Source organism: Carassius gibelio, chromosome B11, assembly GCF_023724105.1.
Source record: "Carassius gibelio isolate Cgi1373 ecotype wild population from Czech Republic chromosome B11, carGib1.2-hapl.c, whole genome shotgun sequence".
Lineage (NCBI taxonomy): Eukaryota > Metazoa > Chordata > Actinopteri > Cypriniformes > Cyprinidae > Carassius > Carassius gibelio.
The window spans coordinates 24,779,547-24,805,022 of NC_068406.1; the positions used below are offsets into that span (position 1 = coordinate 24,779,547).

The window sequence follows — 25,476 nt, forward strand, 5'->3', positions numbered from 1 at the left end:
TTTCTGTATTTTTATTATAAGTAGGGCTGTGTTAATATATTGTGTTCATTTGATGTGATTAATTATGAAAAGAATGTGTTAAAATGATTAATGCATTTAACATAGCCACCACAAGTTTTTGAATCGAGCAAGTCAGTGATTCAGTGACTCGTTCGTAAATGCAATCACTTGCTTTGTTTCTGAACAAATCTAAGTTTTTGAATGATTCGAGTGAGTCAATGATTCAGTGACTCATTCACAAAGACAGACACTGGCTTCGTTTCTGTATGAATATGTTTTTGAACAAATCGTGTGAGTCAGTGATTCAGTGACTCATTTATAAATGCAGTCACTCAGTTTCTGAACGAATCTACGTTTTTGATTGAATTGGTTTAGTCAGTGATACAGGTGACATAGAGAGTCACTGGCTTCAGTTCTGAATAAATCAGCCTTTTAAACAAGTTGAGTGAGTCAATGATTCAATGACTCATTCATAAAGAGGCTTATGGATCAGCTGTTTGAACAAATTGAGTGAGTCAATGATTCAGTGACTTGTTCATCAAGACGGTAACTTGCTTTGTTTCTGAGTAAATCAGGATTTTGAATGAATTGAGAGAGTCAGTAATTCAGTGACTCATTCATAAATGCAGTCACTTGCTTCACTTCTGAATGAATCAACCGTCTGAACAAATCAGTTGAATGATTCGCTCAATGACTCACTCATTATTACAGTGACTTGATGCCACATACAAGCAGTTCATATTATAATATTCATTAAAAAACATTAATGCTCATTAGGGATGTCCTTTACTTATCATTTGTGATATACCGGTAACAATTCCCTGAATTATCATCATTGATGTCATTATCATTATTGGGGTCAGTACGACTTGTAATGTTTTTAAAGAAGACTCTTCTGCTCATCAAGCATGCATTTATTTGATCAAAAATGCAGAAAACCCTAACAGAAATTAATTAAAATGTTATTACAATATAAAATAATGGTTTTTATTTTAATATCCTAAAAAATATAATTTATTTCTGTAAAGCAAAGCTGGATTTCCATCACCATTACTCCAGTATAAAGTATCACATGATCTTCAGAAATCATTTTAATCTGCTGATTTATTATTAGAATTATCAACAGTTGTGCTGCCAAATATTTTTTGCAATACTTTTTTCAGGTTTTAAAAAGAACAGAATTTATTCAAAAATATAAATCTTTTCTAACAAAATAAATCTTTGCTATCACTTCCTAACAATTTAACACATCCTTGCTGAATAAAAGTTTAAGTTTCTTTAAAAAAAAAATGTTTGAACAGTAGAGTATATTGTTAGAAAATATTTCTATTTTAAATAAATGCTCTTCTTTTCAACTATTTATTCATCAAAGAATCCTGAAAAAAGTATCTCAGGTTCCAAAAAAAAAAAGATGCTGAAAATACAGCTGTGAGTTACAGAAATAGATAACATTTTAATGTATATTAACATCATAATAGTAACATTTCACAATATAAAATTTTCCCCTGTATGTTTGATAAAATATATTTGTTTGCGTTGACAGCTCGGGCCCGCCATCGCTTCTTGGAGATATATTTTTTCTTGTAATGTCTATTCTGTGACACTAAGCGGATGTTGATTGTGTCTCAGGTCACGACTGCTCGGTGCGTCTCTGGAACATGGAGAGCAAGACGTGCATCCAGGAGTTCACGGCTCACAGGAAGAAGTTCGACGAGTCCATCAACGACGTGGCGTTCCACCCCACCAAGTGCTACATCGGCAGCGCCGGAGCCGACGCCCTCGCCAAAGTCTTCGTATGACCTTCGAACTTTGACCAAAACTGCTTCCACAAACTGATGAACTCGCAGGGACCGCTCTGATGATCCGGGCAGGCCTGGGTGCTGGAGGGGAGGCCAACAAACACAGAGGAACCTCCAGACCTCCTCCGTTCAGCCTCAACAGGAAGTCGGGTGCCTCCCACACTTCTGCAGTTTTAGTTCTCCTCTCTGGTTTCCCGTCTTGCGTTCGCTCCGTTTTAACGACGTGCCTTTTGCTACAAACAGTCTCGAGAAATGCGGATTCTCTTAGTCGATGCTGACCAAATGCATCACATTATATTCAAAATCTCGATGGGATGCAATGAATTGCATTGTATTAAAAACTCAAGTTCAGTGCATCTCTTGTCTGGCAGACAATGAATTCAAATTGTACATAATATAACATAACAATAACCCGCAGTACTAAATTTCTCCATGTTTGTGTCCAAATATAAATCCATCATCGTTTGATTCACTTCGCCCCAAAATCAAGAAAATAAAACCTGTTTGTTTGTTTTTTTGCATGATGGCATTTTTTATAAAATGTCAGAATGTTAAACTATTAGATCTCAGTTTTTTTATAACTCTGTGATTTTTGTGGTGAAATACGTCCTGGATGATGTTCTAGAGATTCAAGCGTCAACCATCAGGACGCACGTCTCGATTTAGTGCTGCGTTAAATATTTACGCTGTTATTTTACTTCAGTTTCTCTTGAGGGTTTGCAGTCGGTCCAGTGAAACCCGCCTGTTCTGTGAAATCATCTCAACATTGTGATGTACCGACAAACACGGAGACAAAATTTTAGATTTAGAGCCGTTACTGAATATTCGTTGAACTTCGTCAAAGTGATAATGCGCAGAAGTCTTATAATAGTTTGAATGTGTTGCAGTTTTTGACAAGCTGTACTCAAAAGTACAATGATTCAGAAGTCTATATTTGTCTGAAATCTGTTGTTTTTATTTATTTTTTGCCTTTATTTTTTTGTACTTGTTTTGCCTGTAATGCCAATGCATTAGGATTTCGCTTCAGGAAGGGACGAGCGGCTATGTTACGTACATAAAAACGCTCACTCATCCTCACCTTCTCTACCTGCACAGGTGGTGGTTTGTGTATTAGCTGAAAATAATTTGAAATCTATTTTATATGTAATAGTTTGAAGCAGATACTAGTGTTTTTTATCATTGTATGACCGAGGTTGCAAACAGATCGTAACCCGAGTTTCCTGCAGGTTGAGGTTTTTTATTTAAACTCTTCTGGTTTATTTGAATTTGTCTGTGATTACTTGAACTATTTGGGCGTGTGTGCGTGTTTTTAACTGCTAGGGTAGAGATTTTCTGCTTTTATGGGGAATCGTTTGCCTTTAACTGATGACATGAGCACTACAAGACGAGCGAAGTGTTTGTGTGTTTCCTTCAGGTCTGTGAAAAGTAACGCGAGTTTGCTACTCTACCAAATGATGATAAAGGACTAGTTTAGACAAATATGAAATCCATTACTGTTTACTCACCTTCATGTCACCGCAAACTTATAGAAGCTTGTTTCTGACACAGGATAAAGAAATCGAAAATTTTGCGAAAAAAAATCGCAATTATTATGAGTTTTTGTCTTACAGTTGTTTTTTTCTCTGCCACGATAAAAAAAAAAGGTTGTGACATTTTGCTCAATTTAGTTAACGTCTTGCAATTTATTTTCGCCTCCGAATAAAAAAAAATCAGGTATAAATGTAAATGCAGATTTTTATCTCATAATTAGTACTTTTAGAAATTTAAGATCTAAATTCATGAGAGAAAGTCACGATGGCCTTAAAAAAAAAAAGAAGTAAATTCTATGGGCAAAAAAAAACTGAATTGCGAATTGAAGTTATGACCATCAGAATACAAGGACATTTTTGATTAATGAGTTTCTTGCTATTTAGTTTCTTGTAATTCTGACTTTGATCTCAGACTTGCCCGTTTATATCCAAATTGCATGATGATAAAAAGTCGCAATTACATTTTTAATTTATTACATGGCGAAAAATTTTAAGTATGAAAGTATGAATTGCGAAATGTAAACCTAGATTTCCGAAGAAATTTGCGAATTTTTTATCCCGCAATTCTGAGTTTATTTATTATGAGTTTATATTAAACTCACAATTGAAACTCTCAATTATAAGAAAAAGTCTGAATTTAGTGTTTACATTTCGCAATTCTCTTTTTTTTCTGAGAATTGTTTATATCGCAGTTTTAACAATAACAACTCTTTTTCTCTCAGAATCCCAGAATTGCGAGTTTATTTTTTTAAAGACCTTTCTTTTATGAATTCCGAAAACGGCCTTCCGTACAAACCCATTTGACACAACGATGCTCTTTTGCATTTTAAGGTGTGGAAAACAAGCTGCCTCACATTGACCAGTGCATTTCATAAAGATTACAACTGAATTTGATCGACATGACGGTGATTAAATATTTTTTTTTATTTGTTCATTCTATTCCTTTAAAATTCGAGGCGCACTTAACGTTAAGCTCGTGCACATAGCGCCGGTTTGGGACGTTGCTAGGGAACCGTGTGCGTGCGTGCGTGTCCGTGTTTTCGTACTAGTAAATATATTTTCTGATTTCGTTCATTTTGGTGCATATTAATTTTAGATATATAAGAATCTCAATATGTATAGTTTTAAAATATTGATCAACACTCTATTTATGAACCAGAATACAGTGTATATTAACCTGCGAAGCTAACAGTGAAGATTAACTAATATTTGTGATACTAGTCGCGCGGGAGAGTTTAGTTTGCGCCACCTGCTGGTCAGAGATGGGAACTCGGCTACTGGAGATACTAAAGTGCTTCTGATTATTTGGTTACTGATCGATTGACGTGCTTACCGGAAACATCAGAGTATTTGAAGGGAACGATGACGTGATTTGATTGGACGATGATGTCATGACGGGACGCGCCTGAACTTTTAACCCTTTGGTTGTATAGAGAGAGTTTGGAAAGATCGTGTTAATAAATGCTATACTCCTCTTGTACATATTTTATTATGAATATTACTGTTTATTCTTGATTTCTCGTTGTATTCTCTTATTTTTTCCTCAGATGGACATTTATCAATATAATACAATAATAAAAGAATATGTTGTATTTCATGTGTGTGTTTGTGAGTTTTTCAGGTTCCTGCGCTGATGGAAAACTTAACTCTTAATGAATGACACTCAATTTATTAAGTGTAATATGAACCTGGTGTGATTTAGATATAGCATTTTTTCATAATTTTTTCAGCTCTATTCTGATTTATGATTATATAAAAAAAAATTATGAATTCCAGTATGTAGAAATGGACTGATCTACTAAAGATTAAATCACAGTTCTTATTCATAGAAGCACTGCTTCGTGGAGCTTCGAATCTTTTCGCGAATCATTTGTTTAAAACCAGTGATTCGGATCGCGAATCAAACCGCCAAAGTCACGTGATTTCTGTAAACCAGGCATCACTTCGAAATTTCAATGGTTTTTACTCGATCTCGGATCGTTTTTTTTTTTTTTTATGAGACATTTGAGTATTTAAGATTAAAAGTATGACTCAAGGATTTGATAACCAGAAGAAAACCCCCGAAAACTAATTTACAGACTTCATTTTTGCTTAGATGATAATTTAATTGCATTAAAAACATTTAAACATTTACAATTGGTTGGTTAAAGGTGTTTTTATGCACGTCTGGCTTGAGTTTTTGTTGCATCTACACAGTTTTGAGCAGCAGGTGTCACGAGCGCTTCGATTCAGTGAATCATATTGCAAAGCAATCGGTTGAATTGATTCAAACCTTCAAAAAGCTTCGGTTCGCCCGTCACAGATGCTGTTGCAGTACTTCAGTTTGTCCTCCAGATGGCGCTGCAGGATCAGATCAAAACTACACTGAAAGCAGTCATTATACTTTTCTCAATTATATAAGCGTTTTTTTTATTCATTTGTTGATTATTTTTTCTACTTCATGTAAAAATAATAAACTTTGTTTTGTTTCTTGTTTTATATCTTATCTATTGTAAGAGCTACATATGCATAATGCTTATTTGTTTTGATGATGATGATAAAATAATAATAGTAATTATTTTATTATATTTTAAACGATTGATAGATCAACAGTTAAAAGATTAGCTTCTCATCAACCTTAAAATCATTCCTTTTTTCTTTTTTGTCACTCTTAATGAGCCTTTTTATTAATATTTTATTAATATAAATGCATTGAATTTATCAGAAGTTAAGACATTTATAATGTTACAAAATATTTTTATTTCAACTGTTGTATTTCCTATGTGAATTAATGTGTATGTATTTTTTTTATTTATTGTTATATTTTCTTGTTTTTTCTGTATTAAAATGTAGGCTATTAAACTTTATGATTATACACTTTAATAGCCTATATTTTAATACTTTTTCCTTCATGCACTCCTAATAAAATAACATAAGTAGGGTTTGAGGTTTTGAGTCTGGGAATGACATTTTCATTTTATTTGAATTATTTTAACCAATTTAAAAAGATAAATAAAATACAACGTTTGATTTTAAAAATGTTTAATTAAAAGTTGAAATTGATGTTAACCAAGATTATTAAACGCCATAAAATCTCTAAGAAAAAATCAGGAAAGTTTTTCACTCCGAAATTTTTTTTTATGATTTTTTTTTTTATATTTTCATATACGTCATGGCCTAATGGTTAGAGGGTTGGACTCCCAATTGAAGGGTTGTGGGTTCTAGTCCAGGGCCAGACGGAATTGTGGGTGGGGGGAGTGCATGAAAAGCTCTCTCTCCACCTTCAACACCATACTGGACTGAATGTCACTTTTCACTTAATGTTGATGAACACGCTTATTAAAAAACAAAACAACAGTTCACATATACTCATCCAAAATAAAATAATCACATCCAAAATAAAAGTTTTTGTGTATATAATATGTGTGTGTGGTGTGTATATTTATAATGTACTGTATATATAATTTCCATTGTATAATATTAACATTTTAACACACATTCATTTAGCTGAGGCTTTTATCAAAAGCGACTTACAATTGATATATATATGTCAGAGGTCGCACACCTCCGGAGCAAGTTAAGTGTCGGTGACTCACAGTGGATTTGAACCCAGGTCTCTCACACCAAAGGCGTGTGTCTTATCCACTGCGCCAACTCCACCACATACACATACATACATTACACATTGGTATATGTGGTTTATGGGGACTCTCCATAGGTGTAATGGTTTTTATACTGTACAAACTGTATTTTCTATTGCCCAACCCTAACCCTCACAGGAAACTTTGTGCATTTTTGGATTTTCAAAATAACTATTTCTGTATGATTTATAAGCGTTTTGAATTACGGGGACACTAAAAATGTCCTCATAAACCACCTCCTCATTGTAAATACCTGTGCCATACCCATGTCATTATACAAATTTGTGTCCTCGTTAACCACATAAACAAGCTCACATTATAAATTAAATATATAACACACACACATCACCCTGGAGCACAAAGCCAGTCATAAGGGTCAATTTCTTTTTTAATTGAAATTCATGCATAATCCCAAAGATGATTAAGTTTCTTAGCAAATGACAATATTTGTCTGAGATGCAATTATTTGAAAATCTGGAATCTGAGGGTGCAAAAAAAATTTTAATATTGAGAAAATCATCTTTAAAGTTGTTCAAATGAAGTTCTTAGCAATGAATATTACTAATCAAAAATGAAGTTTTTATATATTTACGGTAGGAAGTTTACTAAATATCTTCATGAACATGATCTTTACGTAATATCCTAATGATTTTTGGCATAAAAGAGAAATGTATAATTGTGACTCATACAATGAATTGTTGTTTATTTCTACTAATATACGTCTGTGACACTGATGACTGCTTCTGTGCTGCAGGGACACATATTAATTAAACAAAAACCTTAATTTTGCAGGTGTTTAATAATAATAATAATGCGAGTGTGATCTATAGTCTGACGCACTCGGACTCCGGTGTGTCTGGCGGCTCGGGCGCGTTGATGAAGAACACCTGTGCACCTGCGGGGGGCGGAGTCTCCAGGTGACTGCACACAGCGGGGGCGGGGCCGGGGGCGGGGTTTGCCAGAGGGGGTTTTCTCTGGTTCTTGTGTAATTGGCGGTTCTCCTCGGCTCTGAATCTCTGGATCTTCTTGAAGCGCTTGAGCTTGACGGCGTCTGTGGTCTCTCCGCCGCAGGGCAGCAGCACGCGCACGTCTCGCCGGAACTTGGAGCTCAGGCCGAAGTAGATGAGAGGGTTGTAGAAGCTGGCGGATTTGGCGAAGAGCCTCGTGAAGATGCTGGTGAGACTCGGCACGTGGAAACCACACGCTGACCACATGGACACGACCGCGTACGGAGACCAGGCCAGGATGAAGGCCGTGCAGATCACTATAGACACCTGAGACAACAACAGTTTCATCACTTATTATATATTTTAACATGAAATATATTATTATTATATATTAATATATTAAATATAAATATATTTTTTTATATTATATAATAATTATATTTTAAATATGAATATTAAACAATTACTATATATATATATATATATATATATATATATATATATATATATAAATTTAATTTTTTTTTTTTTAATAAATTGCACGTTTATATCTTTTTTTATGGAATGAATTAATTTAATAATAATAATAATACATTTTTAAAAAGTGAAAGAATAAAAGTCAGAATTGTGAGTTAAAAAGTAATTTCAGAGCAAATAATAATGAGTATTTAATGTTTCTTTACACGATTCATGTTTATTTAAAAAAATCTCATACATTTATTATTCAAAGAGAGAGAGTTAAAAAGTTGCAATTAGCTTATCTTTTTTTAAATCTTTTTTTTTAATTCTGTAATAAGTTTCCATATAGAAGGAATATGATTAATTTATGTAATATATTGTTATATGTAAAACTTGTTTATAACCCTTTGGGTTTAAATGATTTTAAGTAATCTCAGAATAAGTTAATAAATATCAACAGATTGTATATTATTATCACAAATCTTAAAGTTGTGTAAAAACATTATCTAAAATATGAAAGTATTTGTATTTAAACGGGTATTTTAATAGATACATTGAAAGGAGAACGTTATTAAAAACGTTGCATAGTTGTATTATGTTTCTAAGAGAAGGACGTGACTGATGGTTTTCTAGAGTAAGGCTCTGTGACTCACGACGGTGACGTCTCTCTCGATCTTGCGCTGTCTGTCGGTCAGGTCTCTCTCGGCTGACCTGGCGTTTCCTCTCTTCACCGTGTTGATGATGGAGATGTACGAGAACAGCATGATCAGCACGGGGATGAAGAAGCAGAAGATGAGGATGGAGATGATGAAGGACTTGTGGATGGTGGAGTAGTTGGCTTTGACCCAGTCGATCTCACACGTGCCATATCCACGATCTGAACAGAACACACAGTTAACCCTTTCACACTCGTCACGAGCTGTGTAGCTTCAGCAGAACTGCCAAACATCACACACAATGTTCTACCAGTTAGAAATTATAATAAAATGTGACTATAAATAATTATACAATTTAATTATATAATATATATATAATTTAACTGAATTGGATCTTTTGGATTTCTATTTAAATTATATAATTTTATAAAATAATTATGTTTTTGTATTACATATTCATTATAAACTATTGTTTTATAATTTAAAATATTTAAGTAAGTCTTATTATAATAATAAATAATATTAAAAAATAATGATATTAATATTTATAATTTTCAACGAAATAAATTATAATTAATAATATAATAATTGCAAATATTTTGTCAGTTTATACATTTTTGCTGCTTTAGTAAAATCATATATATATATATATATATATATATATATATATATATATATATATATATATATATAAATTATTTACAGTTTTATTTATATTTGCACTATATTATTTTGTAAACTATTCATATAAATAATTTTTATTTAAATATTTTTATACTTGATTACATTTATATTTTTTTTTTCTAAACAATACAATTATCTATGGTTTATTATATTATTTATTATTTTCAACTAAATGAGTTAGAATTAATAATACAAATATGTGTATGTATTTGGTCCCTCTATTTCTGCTGCTTCAGTAAATAATATTTTTGTCATTGAAGCACATCTCAAGTCTTCTTCTATCTGTTTGACAGTGTTATAACAGAGAAGTGGACTGAGAAGACGACGTCTCACAGTTAACCCTTTCACACACTGACCCATGTAGCTTCCCCAGCCCAGGATCGGCGCTCCGGACCAGAACAGGGCTCCTGTCCAGATGAAGATGACAGACGTCAGCACAGCGGTGTTGGTGATGCAGTGAGCTGTGAACACGCACACACACACAAATACACACACTCAGATTAGACTGGATCGACTCAGTTGAGCCCAGGCTGTGAGAGACACACTCCTGCCTTTATTGGGGTGACAGCCCTTGATGTATCTGCTGATGCTGATGACGGTCAGAGTGTTGATGCTGCCCAGACCGAAGACCAGTGTGAAGAAGCCGTCCACCTGAGACAGAACACACACTGATCAACCAAACAATCAATCAACCAACCAACCAACCAAACCACCAGACAAATATACAACCAACCATTCAACCAATCAATGAACCAACCAACCAACTAACAAATCAACGAACCAACCATCCATCCAACCAACCAAACAACCAACCAACCAACCAAACCACCAGACAAATATACAACCAACCATTCAACCAATCAATGAACCAACCAATCATCCATCCAACCAACTAACCAAACAACCATCCATCCATCCATCCATCCAGCAAACCAAAAAAAATCCAATCATCCAACCAACCAAACATCTAATCATCCAGCCAATCAATGAACCAACCAAATAAACAACCAACCAAACATCCATTCATCCAATCAATAATCCAACAAACGAACCAACCATCCATCCATCCATCCAACCAACCAACCAACCAAAAAAAATCCAATCATCCAACCAACCAACTAAACAACCAACCATCCATCCAACCAAACATACAACCAAGTAGAAGGAAAATTAGAAGGAAAATTAAACAACACGTAACAAACGTTTTTTTTTTTTTGCTTAGTTCATTATAATAATCCGGCTTTGGTCTGATTTGCATATGGACACACACTGAATATGGAAGACAGCAGAAAAATCATCAAAATTACCTTTAATTGAATTAATGACGAACAGGCAATTACGAAATGAGTTAACGGCATTTTAATGGCATCTCTGAAATGTGAGAATGAAGGAATTAATGGCTGGCTGGCTGTGTGTGTGTGTGTGTGTGTGTGTGTGTGTGTGTGAGAGAGAGAGAGAGAAAGTGTTTAAAGCTCTTCATGGGTTTGACACAAAAACAACATCTGACATTGATTATCATCTGTACAAACACCACGTGAGAACAAATAACACAGAAGTAATAATCCACCATGAGAAATATTCACTCTTCTTATCTCTATGTATATGATGTGAGCTGCTCCCAGTACCCACAATTCCACTTCCTGTACCTGGCATGTCCACACAGAGGTGATGAGGTATCCGTTATCCCTGAAGACATTGAAGATCTCGAGGATTCCTCTGGAATATCCAAACACGGAGATGCTGGCGTCAGAAATGGCGAGGTTGAGCGTCAGATAGTCGGTGGGCTGCAGAAACGATCTTTGCTTGAACAGAACGAAGATCACAATGCTGTTGCCAAACCACGACAACCAACCTGCCAACAAACACACCACACATTCTCACTGTATGTACAAGAACTGATGCATTATGGGATACTGTAGGACCAACTGCAGAATGTCACTGTGGTTAGTAGTAGTATTATCATAACAAAAATAATGTTTTCATTTAATTGCATCTATATATAGCATAAATGTGTTAGATAGATAGATAGATACATAGTAGTCTATTTAAGCAAAAAGATACATTAAATAAAAATATATATAGTGATGAAAGGCATTGTCTTAAATAAAAAGTGCCTACTAAATGTGTATTGTAAGTGGTACATTCAACAGAATATTACTGTAAGAAACTCCCATCTGATATGATCCCTATGCCAGTGCTTTACTAACAGATGAACTGAATGTAGATCAAGGTTTGAGCTCCACAAATAAACCTGATTAAATCTGTCTAATGACCCCCGACAGACAGAAGATCTCCAGACCTGAGCCGCACTAATCCACACGTTCATCATTAACATTTACCAGAACAATTACAATAAACAAATATAGCTGCAAGCAGCGATGTCGGGCTCAAGCCATCAGTGCAACGCCACCCTGGTGGCATCGGGAAAACTGTGCCCAGCGGGCATAAGCATTTACAGTAACCCTCTGACAATCAAGTTTTAAGGGATGTGGCAGTTAAAGGGTTAATCCGACCAATCTAGACTTTGAAATCACATACACAGAACAATATATATAACTTTAGTAACACTTTATTTGAAAATGTATAAAAAATGTATAAGGTGTGCATTGTAGCTGACACCTATATGAACACATTACAATTGTTTTGTGACTACAAGTCTTTCTTCTCAAATGCTATTGAGTGGTCGCGAACGCGGATGGGAGAATGGCGCATATTTGTTTTGGTTTTTTTGAGCAACTGGTGCCCCCTCTGGGAGTTGGTGCTCTACGAAGACTGCATACTCTGCATATAGGGAGCGGCGGTACTATCTGGAAGATATATTCCTCAAACCATCGTACAAGTGAAGGTGATGCTAGTCCTTCAAGAATCGCTCAAAACCTTTTCAAGTGTACAGTTTCCTTTTATTGCATCTTGAAATAAATATTTCTGAATTCTGAATCAAACTGGGTTGTGTTTATTGATTTATTTTATAAGACAACTGAAACTTTAATCTCCTTTGTAATATATGTGCTTTTAAACCAAGAACAATGTAATTAGAGATGTATTCCTGCTTAATAATGACTATTATTAAGGGAAAAGGCTTTATAATCATGAACTATTTACTAATGCTTAGCTAATGAGTGCAGTTATTATAAAGTGTTACCAATGCATTTACTAATGTTAACAAATTAGACATTATTATACAGTGTTACCAAACCCTTTAATAATTTATTAGTGTTTTGTAATGATTTTAATGACCTATAAGCATTTGTGAAATAGTTTTGCTTGCATTGCAGCTTAATCTGTCAGTTGAAGAGTTTTACTGTTACATCCATGAGATTAATAAATGTCATGTCACGTCACAGGTTGTCATAGGTCAGTATCAAATGAGTTTGAAATTATAATTTGCAGCACAAATAAGGCTTCTTAGGATGTTTTTAAATCCCAAAAACTGTCAGAAAAGGATAAGGCCTAAGAGATTTCTTAACCTGTAATGAAAGGAAAAAAACACCACCATTAGCAACAACAAAAACAATAACAATTTAAAATATAGATTTTTTTTCCTGATTATTAAAGGAATGATTAGGTCTCTCTCTCTCTCTCTCTCTCTCTCTCTCTCTGCCAGACAGCCCCTCCCTACAATCCACACACACTGTCAGTCACCAAAGATTCACAGTCACCAACCCCCTCACACTCACACTCCCCCTCCCTCTCCCCCTCCCTTTCCTCACACAGACGGAGTGGCCAGAGTGAGATCATGTCAGTTGAGAAGTCTGACAGTTTTTTCTTTTCTTTTATCCATACAGTGTTGTAAAGTCATGAAACTATGCATATTTCCTCATAAAGATTTGATCTCTGTATGAAAACATGCCTTGAAGTGTTTGGAAGCTGCAATTTAGACATACAATACAATTAATGTTTCCCTTCTTACTGTCATTTCAAAAAATCACCACGTCAAAACCGTTCAAGCTAACCAAAATCCGTTCGCAATTTAAGTTCCTCGATGTTGTTTCTTCATGTAGTCAAAGTTTGGTGTGTATAGTGTACTTCCCATGTGAGGAGTATGCATTAATTCACAACTGTAAAATCTCAAAAATACACATTCAAATCAAAATAGCTGACTTCCTGTTGATCGTAGCTTATGACTGTGAATTAGAAAGTTGTCCGTCTTGATAAGAACAATTTAAGTACCGAGTTTGGTGTCTGTAGCTAAAACTAAATAAAATGCATTATTATTATTATTAGCTGTACACTTGCTAAACATTTTTAAATATAAACTTATGCAATTGTGTGTGTGTATATATATATATATATATATATATATATATATATATATATATATATATATATATATATATAAATTCAAGTGTACAGTTTTCTTTTATTGCATCTTGAAATAAATATTTATGAGTTCTGTGTTTGTTTATTTTATTTATTTTATTTTTTATTTTACATTTTTTTTAGGGAGATTACAGCCTTTAATCTCCTCAAAATAAATGTGCATATAAACCATGAACAATTTAATTATAGCTGTATTTATAAAATGCTTACTAAAATATTAATTTTGGGAGAAGGCTATATAAAGCATGAACTGACTATTTACTAATGCTTAGCTAAGAATTGCAGCTATTATGAAGTGTTACCAAAGCATTTACCAATGTTAACAATTGAGACATTATTTTAAAGTGTTACCAAATCCTTAAATAATTTAAAAGTGTTTTGTTATGATTTCATTAACCTATAAGCATTTGTGAAATAGTTCTGCTTGCATTAAAGCTTAGTCTTCATCTGTGAGCTGAACAGTTTTACTGTTACATCCTTGAGATTATGTAAATTCAAATAAATGTCATGTCACAGGGTGACAGAGGTCAGTATCAAATGAGTTTGAAATTATTATTTGCAGCACAAATAAGGTTTTTTAGGATTTTTTTTAATCCCTGAAACTGTCAGAAAAGGATAAGGCCTAAGATATTTCTTAAGATGTAATGATAACAGCACAATTAGCAACAACAACAAAAAAATAACTATTTAAAATACAGTTTTTTTTCTGGTGATTAAAGAGATGTTTAAGTCTCTCTCTCTCTCTCTCTCTCTCTCTCTCTCTCTCTCTGTCTGTCTGCCACTCAGCTCACACCCCTCCCCCACTCACACTCACACACACACACACAGAGAGTCAGCACACAGAGTGACAGAGTGAGATCAGATGTCTGACAGTTTTTTAATTTTCTTTTAATCATACAGTGCTGTAAAGTCATGAAACTATGCATATTTCCTCAGAATCACTGGTTTTCTAAATTAAAAATGTTTTTTAAAGGTTTGGAAGCTGCAATTTAAAAATACAAGACGATTAATGTTTCACTTTTTACTGTCATTTCAAAAAATCACCACGACAAAACCGTTCAAGCTAACCAAAATCTGTTCGCAATTTAAGTTCCTCGATGTTTTTTCTTCATGTAGACAACGTTTGGTGTGTATAGTGTACTTCCCCTGTGAGGAGTATTCATTAATTCACAACTGTAAAATCTCAAAAATACACATTCAAATCAAAATAGCCGACTTCCTGTTGATCGTAGCTGATGACTGTGAATTAGAAAGTTGTCCGTCTTGAAAAGAACAATTTATGTACCAAGTTTGGTGTCTGTAGCTAAAACTAACCCCCCCACTTTTGACAAAAGGTGGCGCTATAGAGTGCCTCCTTCACGCCCTTTTAAAAGCTTTTGCCATTGTCTAGCTATCACTAATACTGATATGTGTTTTGAGTTTCATGTAAATCTGAGCTTGTTGTCTGCCTCAAACTCACCATAACAGAACATTCAAGTTTGACACGTTGCCATGGCAACACTATATCAGATATCAATATCCCCACAACAGATTTACATCGGCCGTGTTTTGTCATTATTCTGATGAAGTTTTAAGTAAATCGAGTAAAAATAAGATGCTGAATTCAAAGCATTTGGAAAATGACACACTTCCTGCTGCCAGTTGGTGGCGCTATAACGTTGACTCTTAATAGCCACATATATACAATCGGTATCATACAACGAACAAACCCATGAAGTTTGATCAAATTCAGGAAATGTATGTGGATGTTATTAGACATTTCCTGTTTCTCATTTCTCGCCATAAGTTCCATGCCTCGCCACGGGCAAACCGTTCGAGATATCAAAAATCCCCTCGCAATTTTTCATCCTCAATGTCTTGAGATCATGTTCACCGAGTTTCGTGGCGAACGGGTTGAAAACCTCAGAGGAGTATTTCAAATTCCAGAGCATGCTTTTTTTAAACAGCCCTGAATAGCTGACTTCCTGTTGGGCGGAGCCTATGACATAAAGTGTGAAAGTTGTTCGGCTCAATGAGATCTATAAGTGTACCGAGTTTGATATAAATACATGCAAGTGTGTGTGAGCTATGGTTCAAGAATTCTGACTGTCTTCCAGGGGGCGCTGTAGAGCCCCTGTGCCACGCCCGGGTCCCAGCCTCTGCGGCGTCCTGATGGCCGCAGATTCCAATGTGTGTGCCAATTTTCAAGAGTTTTTGAGCATGTTAAGGCCCCCAAAACACCCCGGAAGGTTTAATAAAAAATAAAAATAATAATAATAAATATAGCTGCAAGCAGCGATGGCGGGCTCAAGCCACCAATGCCATCGCCACCCCGGTGGCATCAGGTAAACTGTGCCCAGCGGGCACATGCATTCACAATATCCCTCTGGCAGTGAGGTTTTAAAGGATACGCCAGATAAAGGGTTAATCCGAATCATCTAGACTTTAAAATCACATTCACAGAACAATGTATATTTAACTTTAGTAACACTTTACAATAAGATTTCATTTATAAACATTATGTTAATATGAACAATATTTATATAACATTCATTCATGTCAGTTCATATTCCAAAATTAAACATTAAAACATTGTTTTATTGTGATTTTTTTTCCAAGCACATTTGACCAATTCCAAACCATATCAATCTTAATAACTACCATTATTTTTCATTTAATCATTTATGAGTGCTATACAATAGTCCAGGAAAGCTGGAAGAGAAAAACTCCTTATATTCATGTGTGCAGAATTATTAGGCATGTTTTCTTTTACAGATGAAATGCGCTAAAAAAAGAGTTTTAACTCAAACTGTAAAGTCGAAAATTATGAAATACCCATGATAAATATCAAACACACATGCAATACAGAAATGGATAAGTTAAGACTTGACCATTGTACAAAAAATGCTGACTGGGTCATGAGGTCAGAAAAGAAGAAGAAAAAAACAGGTCAAGAAGAACTGACAAAAATAATTGCAAAATAATTAGGAATTAATGTGAAGATTAATTTTTAGTCAATTCTGCAAGACAGACTTTCAGGAAAGGAGGTGGAATAAAAATGAGCTCCTAAATCTTAATCCCGGATTCTGGAAGATATATTCCTCAAACCATCGGACAAGAGGAGGTGCTGCTGGTCCTTCACGAGTCACTCTAATCTGTTCATAAAGCCTATATATAAAGACTTAATATATAGTATTTCACAATACTTCATGGTATTCTACACTGTAAAACCTGACAAGTTAACTTAACTCAAACCGTTTGAGTGAACAGATTGCCTTGATTTAAACCATGTAAGTTTTAAAACTTTGCATTCAAGTAATTAAGCGATTAACTAAGTGCTGATTGAGAATTAGTGATGAACAGCTGCTGTTAACAAACAGAATCACTGAAGAAAAGAGAAACACAAGAACTACTACAACTGACTTCAGACACAGACTTAGATGAAATCAACTGAAATAAAATACATGAAATCTCTCAATATCTGATTAAACAACCCCACAAACAGCATCAGCAGCTCCATTTATTAATAACCAGACTGACTTTATTTCTGTCAGACGTCTACAGAAGATCTTATTGAGCATGAACTAAGGTTTAGATGTTGATTTATTGTTTCATTTGAAGTAACCATGTTAGAGATCAGTGTTTGCTTTAGTTGGGCTCTTGACCCTTGATTTCTGTCTTAGTCTTTTCTCTGGCTGTTATAACCGTGTGTTTCTGAAACACATTTGTTGTAACTCAAAAGCCCAGAAGAAATGCCATCAGGTGTTAACCTGTACCTAGATGTAGGTTGTTATACTTTATATTGGTATAACAACCAATTATATATATAATTATGTAACTGCTAGGAGTCTAATCTCTGATGAAATATGGGTTGTGTAATTAAATTGACTACAGTAAAAGTGATTCTTAGAGCCAGTGGTTCTGTAATAATCAGTTAATACAAAGACTTTCCAAACAGTTTGGTCTTCTCTGGTGTCAGTTAGTCACACACAGACATCAATAATAAGCATATGAACCTCAAAAATGGTGACCATAAAAGAAAAAAAAAAAATGCCTGGAGCCATGGATGAGTTTTGTTCTACAATAGTACCCAGCATGCATTGCAGCATGTTTTTTTGTCACCATTGTTGAGGTTCATATTCTGATTATTGATGTCTGTGTGTGACGAGCTAATGGCATAGAAGACAAATGTATGTGTACAAAATGTTTATGAAATCATTTTTATATTAACTGATTATCACAGAATCACTGGCTCTTAGTGTCATTTTTATTAGGTCCACTTCTACTAATTACACATTTGTTTAATCAGAGATTAGACTCTGTATAGATCAATATTTGTGAATAATAATGAAAAATTATCATCACAGCTATAACGTACAACAATCTACATGTAGGTACAGGTTAACACCTGATGGCATTTCTTCTGGGCTTTTGAGTTACAACAAATATGTTTTAGAAACACACAGTTATAACAGCCAAAGAAAAGACTAAGACAGAAATCAAGGGTCAAGAGACCAACTAAAGCAAACACTGATCTCTAACATGGTTACTTCAAATGAAACAATAAATCAACATCTAAACCTTAGTTCATTCTCAATAAGATCTTCTGTAGACGTCTGACAGAAATAAAGTCAGTCTGGTTATTAATAAATGGAGCTGCTGATGCTGTTTGTGGGGTTGTTTTATCAGATATTGAGAGATTTCATGTATTTTATTTCAGTTGATTTCATCTAAGTCTGTGTCTGAAGTCAGTTGTAGTAGTTCTTGTGTTTCTCTTTTCTTCAGTGATTCTGTTTGTTAACAGCAGCTGTTCATCAATTCTCAATCAGCACTTAGTTAATCGCTTAATTACTTAATTGCAATGTATATCTTCTTTCAATGAACTCAACTGAATTAAGTTCAGAGTACTCGTAACTATTAGTTTTTTTAACTTAAATGGTTTAAGGCAATCAGTTTCCTCAAATGGTTTGAGTTAACATAACTTGTCAGGTTTGAGTGAGGCTGTGTCTGAAGTCAGCTGTTGTTCCTTTCTCTCTTTTCTTTAGTAATTATGTTTGTTAACAGCAGGTGTTCATCACTAAAGTTCAATTAATCACTTAATCACTTAATTGCAATGTATATCTTCTTTCAGTGAACTCAACTGAATTAAGTTCAGAGTACTCATAACTGTTAGTTTTTTCAACTTAAATGGTTTAAGGCAATCGGTTTCCTCAAACGGTTTGAGTTAACATAACTAAAGGATATCTGTTTACTCAAACCGTTTGAGTTAAGTTAACTTGTCGGGTATTACAGTCAAGGCAATCGGTTTACTCAAACGATTTGAGTTAAGTTAACTTGTCGGGTTTTACAGTGTAATTCAATAATTTTTTGGAATCTTAGATCTCTCAGAACCTGACACATTGTAATTCTGAGACTCCAGGAAAGTGGCAGTTCTGTAAAATGTTGGCGCTGGAGACTAAATGCTCCCTGATAGTTTCACACCTAATTCATTTAACACACACACACACACACACACATTACCCACAGTGACAGAGGGACAGAGTGACATCAGATGTATGATAGTTTTTTTAATTTTCTATCATCCATATAGTGTTGTATAGTCATGAAACTATGCATATTTCCTCAGAATGACTTGTCTTCTATGTGTACATTTTTTTGAAGCATTTATAAGCTGCACTTTAAAAAAATAAAATACATTTACTGGTTACTTTTTTACTGTTATTTTAAAAAAAAATCACCACGACAAACCATTCAAGCTATCCAAAATTCATTCGCACCTTTTCTGTAAGATAAATTCTTTAAACAGTGGTAAAAGAGGATGTGGTGCTGATCCTTCAAGAGTCTCTGAAAACGTATCTGTCCATAAAGCCTATAAAGAATTATTCTTAATATACGGTTCACAATACTTCAGCTTGTTTTTCTAATTAAGTGAGGGTCATTTTATCAGTAAAATACATAAAATTCATATTATTTTTCTTTGAAAGATTTCTATAAATGATTTAAATCATACTTGTTTCTACAATAATTATTTAAAAGTAATCCTATAGCTCCATCTGGTGGCCATTATTGGTACTAAGAATTGCCAGCTTGATTTATAAGTTATGATAGTTTTAATTTTATGCTGGCTCTTGAAAATGATAAAGCTATGAAACTTACTGTGCTTCCTTCAAATGATGACTTCTACGTATATAAAAAATTATGAATAGTTGGAATTAAACATTTTAAAGATATAGTAAAATAACTATTGTATTTTTTTATGTTACTTTAATAAATCGCTATGGCCACACCATTTAAGGTATCCTAAACCCATTTGAAATTTAACATCTTCAGTATATGGCTTCATGTTAAAACAGTTTGGTGTGAACCACTTGTGTCTTCTTGGAGGAGAATTAATTCATTTACAGGCTGAGTTTATCATAAATCGACAATAACATTTCTGAGTTCTGTATCAATCTGTGTTGTTGTTTGTTTATTTTTATTTTATTTATTTTTCATAGGAAGATAACTGACCCTTTACTCTCCTTTTTAATAAATGTGCTTATAAACCAAGAACAAGCTATTTATAGCTGTATTTATAAACTGCTTACTACTGACTATTAATATTGGGACAAGGCTTTATAAAGAATGAACTGACTATTTACTAATGAGTGCAGTTATTATAAAGTGTTATCAATGCATTTGCTAATGTTAACAAATTAGACATTATTTTACAGTGTTATCAAATCCCTTAAATGATTTGTAAGTGTTTTGTAATGATTTTATTGACCTACAAGCATTTGTGAAAGTTCTGCTTGCATTACAGCTTAGTCTTGATCTGTGAGCTGAACAGATTTACTGTTACATCCATGAGATTATGTAAATTCAAATAAATATCATGTCACAGGATGTCAGAGGTCAGTATCAAATTAATTTGAAATTATTATTTGCAGCAAAAATAAGGTCAGAAAACTGTCAGAAAAGGATAAGGCCTAAGATTTCTATGTGAGTGGCTAAATTTATTTGTTTTTATAATTATTATAATGCATAAACTATGAAATTATACAAAATGTATAAAAAAGTACAACAGTTATTGTTTTCCAATGTTTTTTATTTATTTATTTATTTTTATTTTTTTGGATTGACATTTCAAAAAATTAGCCTACTACATTCATTCTAAACAGCTTGAATAAAACCTGTTAATATTTATTATAGACCACTGTAACTGTATAATCTAACAAACAAGTTTATTATGAAAATAAAAGCGTGTACACCAGATAAATTGGATGATAAAGAAATTGCTAACAATAGTATAATAGAGCATGTTTTAGGTTTTTAGGCGTTTAGATGCAGAAATGGACAAATCAATTGTAAAATAAAATGTAATTGATTTAATTAAATATAGATTAAGTCTTGTTAGAGCAAAATAATAAATAAATACGTACACACATTAAACAAGCAGCCAAGATGAATGAGTTAAATTTTTTATATAGATTAAAATTGAAGACAGAAGCAGCTGGTATATGCGGTCACTTAATATTAAAATCCAGTAGATCCACTTCAGATTTATTTCTCAAAAGTTTATGTTCACGTGGCTGTTTTCGTTTATATTAGCCAAGCTATTATGTATTTTGAAATAATCTTGTCCGTGATGTGTTCGTTCTTACGACGAAAGGCAGAATCCTGCAGCTCGAGAGAGATATGTTACTCTGCCAGTCGCGCTTTCAAATAGTCTTGCACACTTAAACGGGTCACAAACACCTATATTTAGCTCGTGTTATGTTATAATGGATGTCTTGTGTGCATTTATGGCAATAATTTATTTTAAAAAGCTCTTAAACAAGAATAAATTAGTTAGTTTTGAACTTGTGACACTGTGCGCGCTGATCGGAGCGGTGATTTCAGATAGGCAGCTGCAAATATTTCATTTTCACACAAACAGTTCAAAAACATCTGAATTTAGCTCTTGGTGTGTTCTAATTGGTGAATTGTGTGATATCGCTTTAATATTTTATTTGTTAAAGCTATAAAACAAAAATAAACTCGTTTTTATGAGCTCGTCATTCCACACGCTCATGCTCAGAGCGGTGATTCATCTCTCGTGTTTCTCACGTATCTCTGACCACACATCAATTATTAATGAGCCCTGATCCGGTAATAATCATATATGTTGGTTTAGCTTGTCAGTGTGAATTAAATCCAAGTATTATTTTGTATTTTAACCGATTTAAAAATGAAACTAAAAGAGAGTCTCCTCCCTTTCAGTCGAATTTCCCTTTCAGGAATTGCACCTGTAGGGGCGCATTTTCTCTCAGACAATGTAAGTCTCAGCACATAATACTCAAACAGAGGGACAGAGTGAGATGAGATGTCTGACAGTTTTTTAATTTTCTGTTATCCATACAGTGTTGTAAAGTCGTGAAACTATCCATATTTACTCAGAATGACTTTTTTTTTTGTATGAAAAAAGGTTTTGAAGTGTTTGGAATTTAAAAATGCAGGACAATTAATAATTCCATTTTTACTTTCATTTAAAAAAATCACCACGACAAAACCGTTCAAGCTATCCAAAATCCTTTGGCAATTTAAGTTGTTTAAAATGTTTTGGCATCATGTAGACAAAGTTTGGTGTGTATAGTGTTACTCTCCTCTGAGCAGTATGCATTAATTCACAGCTAAATGTAAAAAAAAATCCACATTCAAATCAAAATAGCTGACTTCCTGTTGATCGTAGCTGATGACTGTGAATTAGAAAGTTGTCCGTCTTGATAAGAACAATTTTTGTACCGAGTTTGGTGTCTGTAGCTAAAACTAACCCCCCCACTTTTGACAAAAGGTGGCGCTATAGAGTGCCTCTTCCACGCCCTCTTATGAACTTTTGCCAGTGTCTAGTTATCATAAATACTGATATGTGTTCTGAGTTTGATGAAATTCTAAGCATGTTATATGCCTTAAAATCACCTGAGAAGTATTCAAGTTTGACATGTTGCCACGGCAACAATATTTTTAGATATCAATATCCCCCTAGCAGATTAATATAGGCTGTGTTTTAACATTATTCTGATGAAGTTTGAAGCAAATCGATTAAAATTAAGATGCTGAATACAAAGCATTTTGAAAATGACACACTTCCTGCTGCCAGCTGGTGGCGCTATAACTTTGACTCCTAATAGTCACATATATGCGATCGACATCATACAAAGAATAATCCGATGAAGTTTGATTAAAATCAGGAAATGTATGTGGATGGTATTAGACACTTCCTGTTTCTCATTTCTCGCCATAATTTCAACGCCTCGCCACGAGCAAACCGTTTGAGATATCAAAAATCCCCTGGCAATTTTTCATCCCCAGTGTCTTGAGATCATGTTGACCGAGTTTGGCGGCAATCGAGTAAAAAACCTATGACAAGTATTTCAAATTCCAGAGCATGCGCTTTTTACATAACTCTAAATAGCTGACTTCCTGTTGGGCGGAGCCTATGACATGCAATACGCAAGTTGTTCGGCACGATGAGATCTATATGTGTACTGAGTTTCATATTAATACGTGTAAGTATGTGTGAGCTATACATCAACATTTATGACTGTGTTCCAGGGGGCGCTGTAGAGCCCCTGTGCCACGCCCGTGTCCCAGCCTCTGCAGGCTCCTTAAGGCCACAGATTCCAAAGTGTGCGCAAACTTTCAAGAGTTTTTGAGTATGTTAAGGACCCCAAAAGCCCCCACAAATTTGACGACAAATATGATTAATAAACCCCAAATAGCCAACTTCCTGTTGGGCGGAGCCTATGATATGCAATACGAAAGTTGTTTGTATTGATGAGTTCTATATGTGTACCAAGTTTCGTACGTCTACGTGCAAGTATGTATGATATATGGCCCTCCATATTCCAGGGGGCGCTGTAGAGCCCCTGTGCCACGCCCGTGTATCAGTCTCTGCCCGGCCCTAATGGCCGCAGGTTCCAATGTGTGTGCCAATTTTCAAGACTTTTTAAGCATGTTAAGGGCCCCAAAAGCCCCCGAAACCTTGAAGAAAAATAATAATAATAAATAATAATAATAAATATAGCTGCAAGCAGCGATGGCGGGCTCAAGCCACCAGTGCCATCGCCACCCCCGGTGGCATCAGGTAAATTCACAATGCATGGGCACATGCATTCACAATATCCCTCTGGCAGTGAGGTTTTAAAGGATATGGCAGTTAAAGGGTTAATCCGAATCATCTAGACTTTAAAATCACATTCACAGAACAATATATATGTATAACTTTAGTAACACTTTACAATAAGATTCCATTCATAAACATTATGTTAACATGAACAATATTTATATAGCATTCATTCACGTCAGTTAATATTCCAAACTTAAACATTAAAACATTGTTTTATTGTGATTTTTTTCCAAGCACATTTTACCAATTCCTAACCATATAAATCTTAATAACTACCATTATTTTTTATTTAATCATTTATGAGTGCTATACAATAGTCCAGGAAAGCTGGAAGAGAAAAACTCCTTATATTCATGTGTGCAGAATTATTAGGCATGTTTTCTTTTACAGATGAAATGCGCTAAAATAGACTTTTAACTCAAACTGTAAGGTCGAAAATTATGAAATACCCATGAGAAATATCAAACACAAATGCAATACAGAAATGGATAAGTTAAGACTTGACCATTGTACAAAAAATACTGACTGGGTCATGAGGTCAGAAAAGAAGAAGAAAAAAGCAGGTCAAGAAGAACTGACAAAAAGAATTGCAAAATAATTAGTAATTAATGTGAAGATTAATTTTTAGTCAATTCTGCAAGACAGACTTTTCAGGAAAGGAGGTGGAATAAAAATGAGCTCCTAAATCTTAATCCTGGATTCTGGAAGATATATTCCTCAAACCATCGAACAAGAGGAGGTGGTGCTGGTCCTTCACGAGTCACTCTAATCTGTTCATAAAGCCTATATATAAAGACTTAATATATAGTATTTCACAATACTTCATGGTATTCTAATTAAATCATTTTTTGGAATCTTAAGTCTCTCAGAGCCTGACACCGAGTAATTCTGGAGACTCCAGGAAAGTGGCAGTTCTGTAAAATGTTGGCGCTGGAGACTAAATGCACCCTGATAGTTTCACACCTAATTCACTTAACACACACACACACACACATTACCCACAGTGACAGTGGGACTGAGTGACATCAGATGTATGATAGTTTTTTTTAATTTTCTATCATCCATACAGTGTTGTATAGTCATGAAACTATGGTCATGAGACCAGTCATTCTGAGGAAATATGCCTCAGAATGACTGGTCTTCTATGTGTACATTTTTTTTTTTTAAGTGTTTAGAAGCTGCACTTTAAAAAAATAAAAAGACATTTACTGGTTCCTTTTTTACTATTATTTCAAAAAATCATCACGGCAAAACCATTCAAGCTATCCAAAATTCATTCGCACCTGTTCTGTAAGATTAATTCTTTAAACAGTGGTAAAAGAGGATGTGGTGCTGA

General features: G+C 34.2%; 2 protein-coding genes across 2 annotated transcripts in view; one reads left to right on the top strand and one right to left on the bottom strand.

Moving 5' to 3' along the window:
- strn (striatin, calmodulin binding protein) overlaps positions 1 to 4,925 on the top strand; it is a 38,785-nt gene extending 33,860 nt beyond the window's left edge. Inside the window, exon 18 of the mRNA XM_052568627.1 lies at positions 1,630 to 4,925. Within this exon, the coding sequence (XP_052424587.1) occupies positions 1,630 to 1,799 (170 nt within the window). The 3' untranslated portion in view covers positions 1,800 to 4,925. The remainder of the gene's footprint in view (positions 1 to 1,629) is intronic.
- Positions 4,926 to 6,332: 1,407 nt separating this feature from the next.
- The window catches only part of opn6a (opsin 6, group member a), a 39,893-nt gene continuing 20,749 nt past the window's right edge, over positions 6,333 to 25,476 (bottom strand). Inside the window, exons 2-6 of the mRNA XM_052568629.1 lie at positions 11,341 to 11,546; positions 10,246 to 10,345; positions 10,051 to 10,155; positions 9,008 to 9,231; positions 6,333 to 8,222 (exon numbers count right to left, since the gene is read on the bottom strand). Coding sequence (XP_052424589.1) covers positions 7,773 to 8,222; positions 9,008 to 9,231; positions 10,051 to 10,155; positions 10,246 to 10,345; positions 11,341 to 11,546 — 1,085 coding nt within the window. The 3' untranslated portion in view covers positions 6,333 to 7,772. The remainder of the gene's footprint in view (positions 8,223 to 9,007; positions 9,232 to 10,050; positions 10,156 to 10,245; positions 10,346 to 11,340; positions 11,547 to 25,476) is intronic.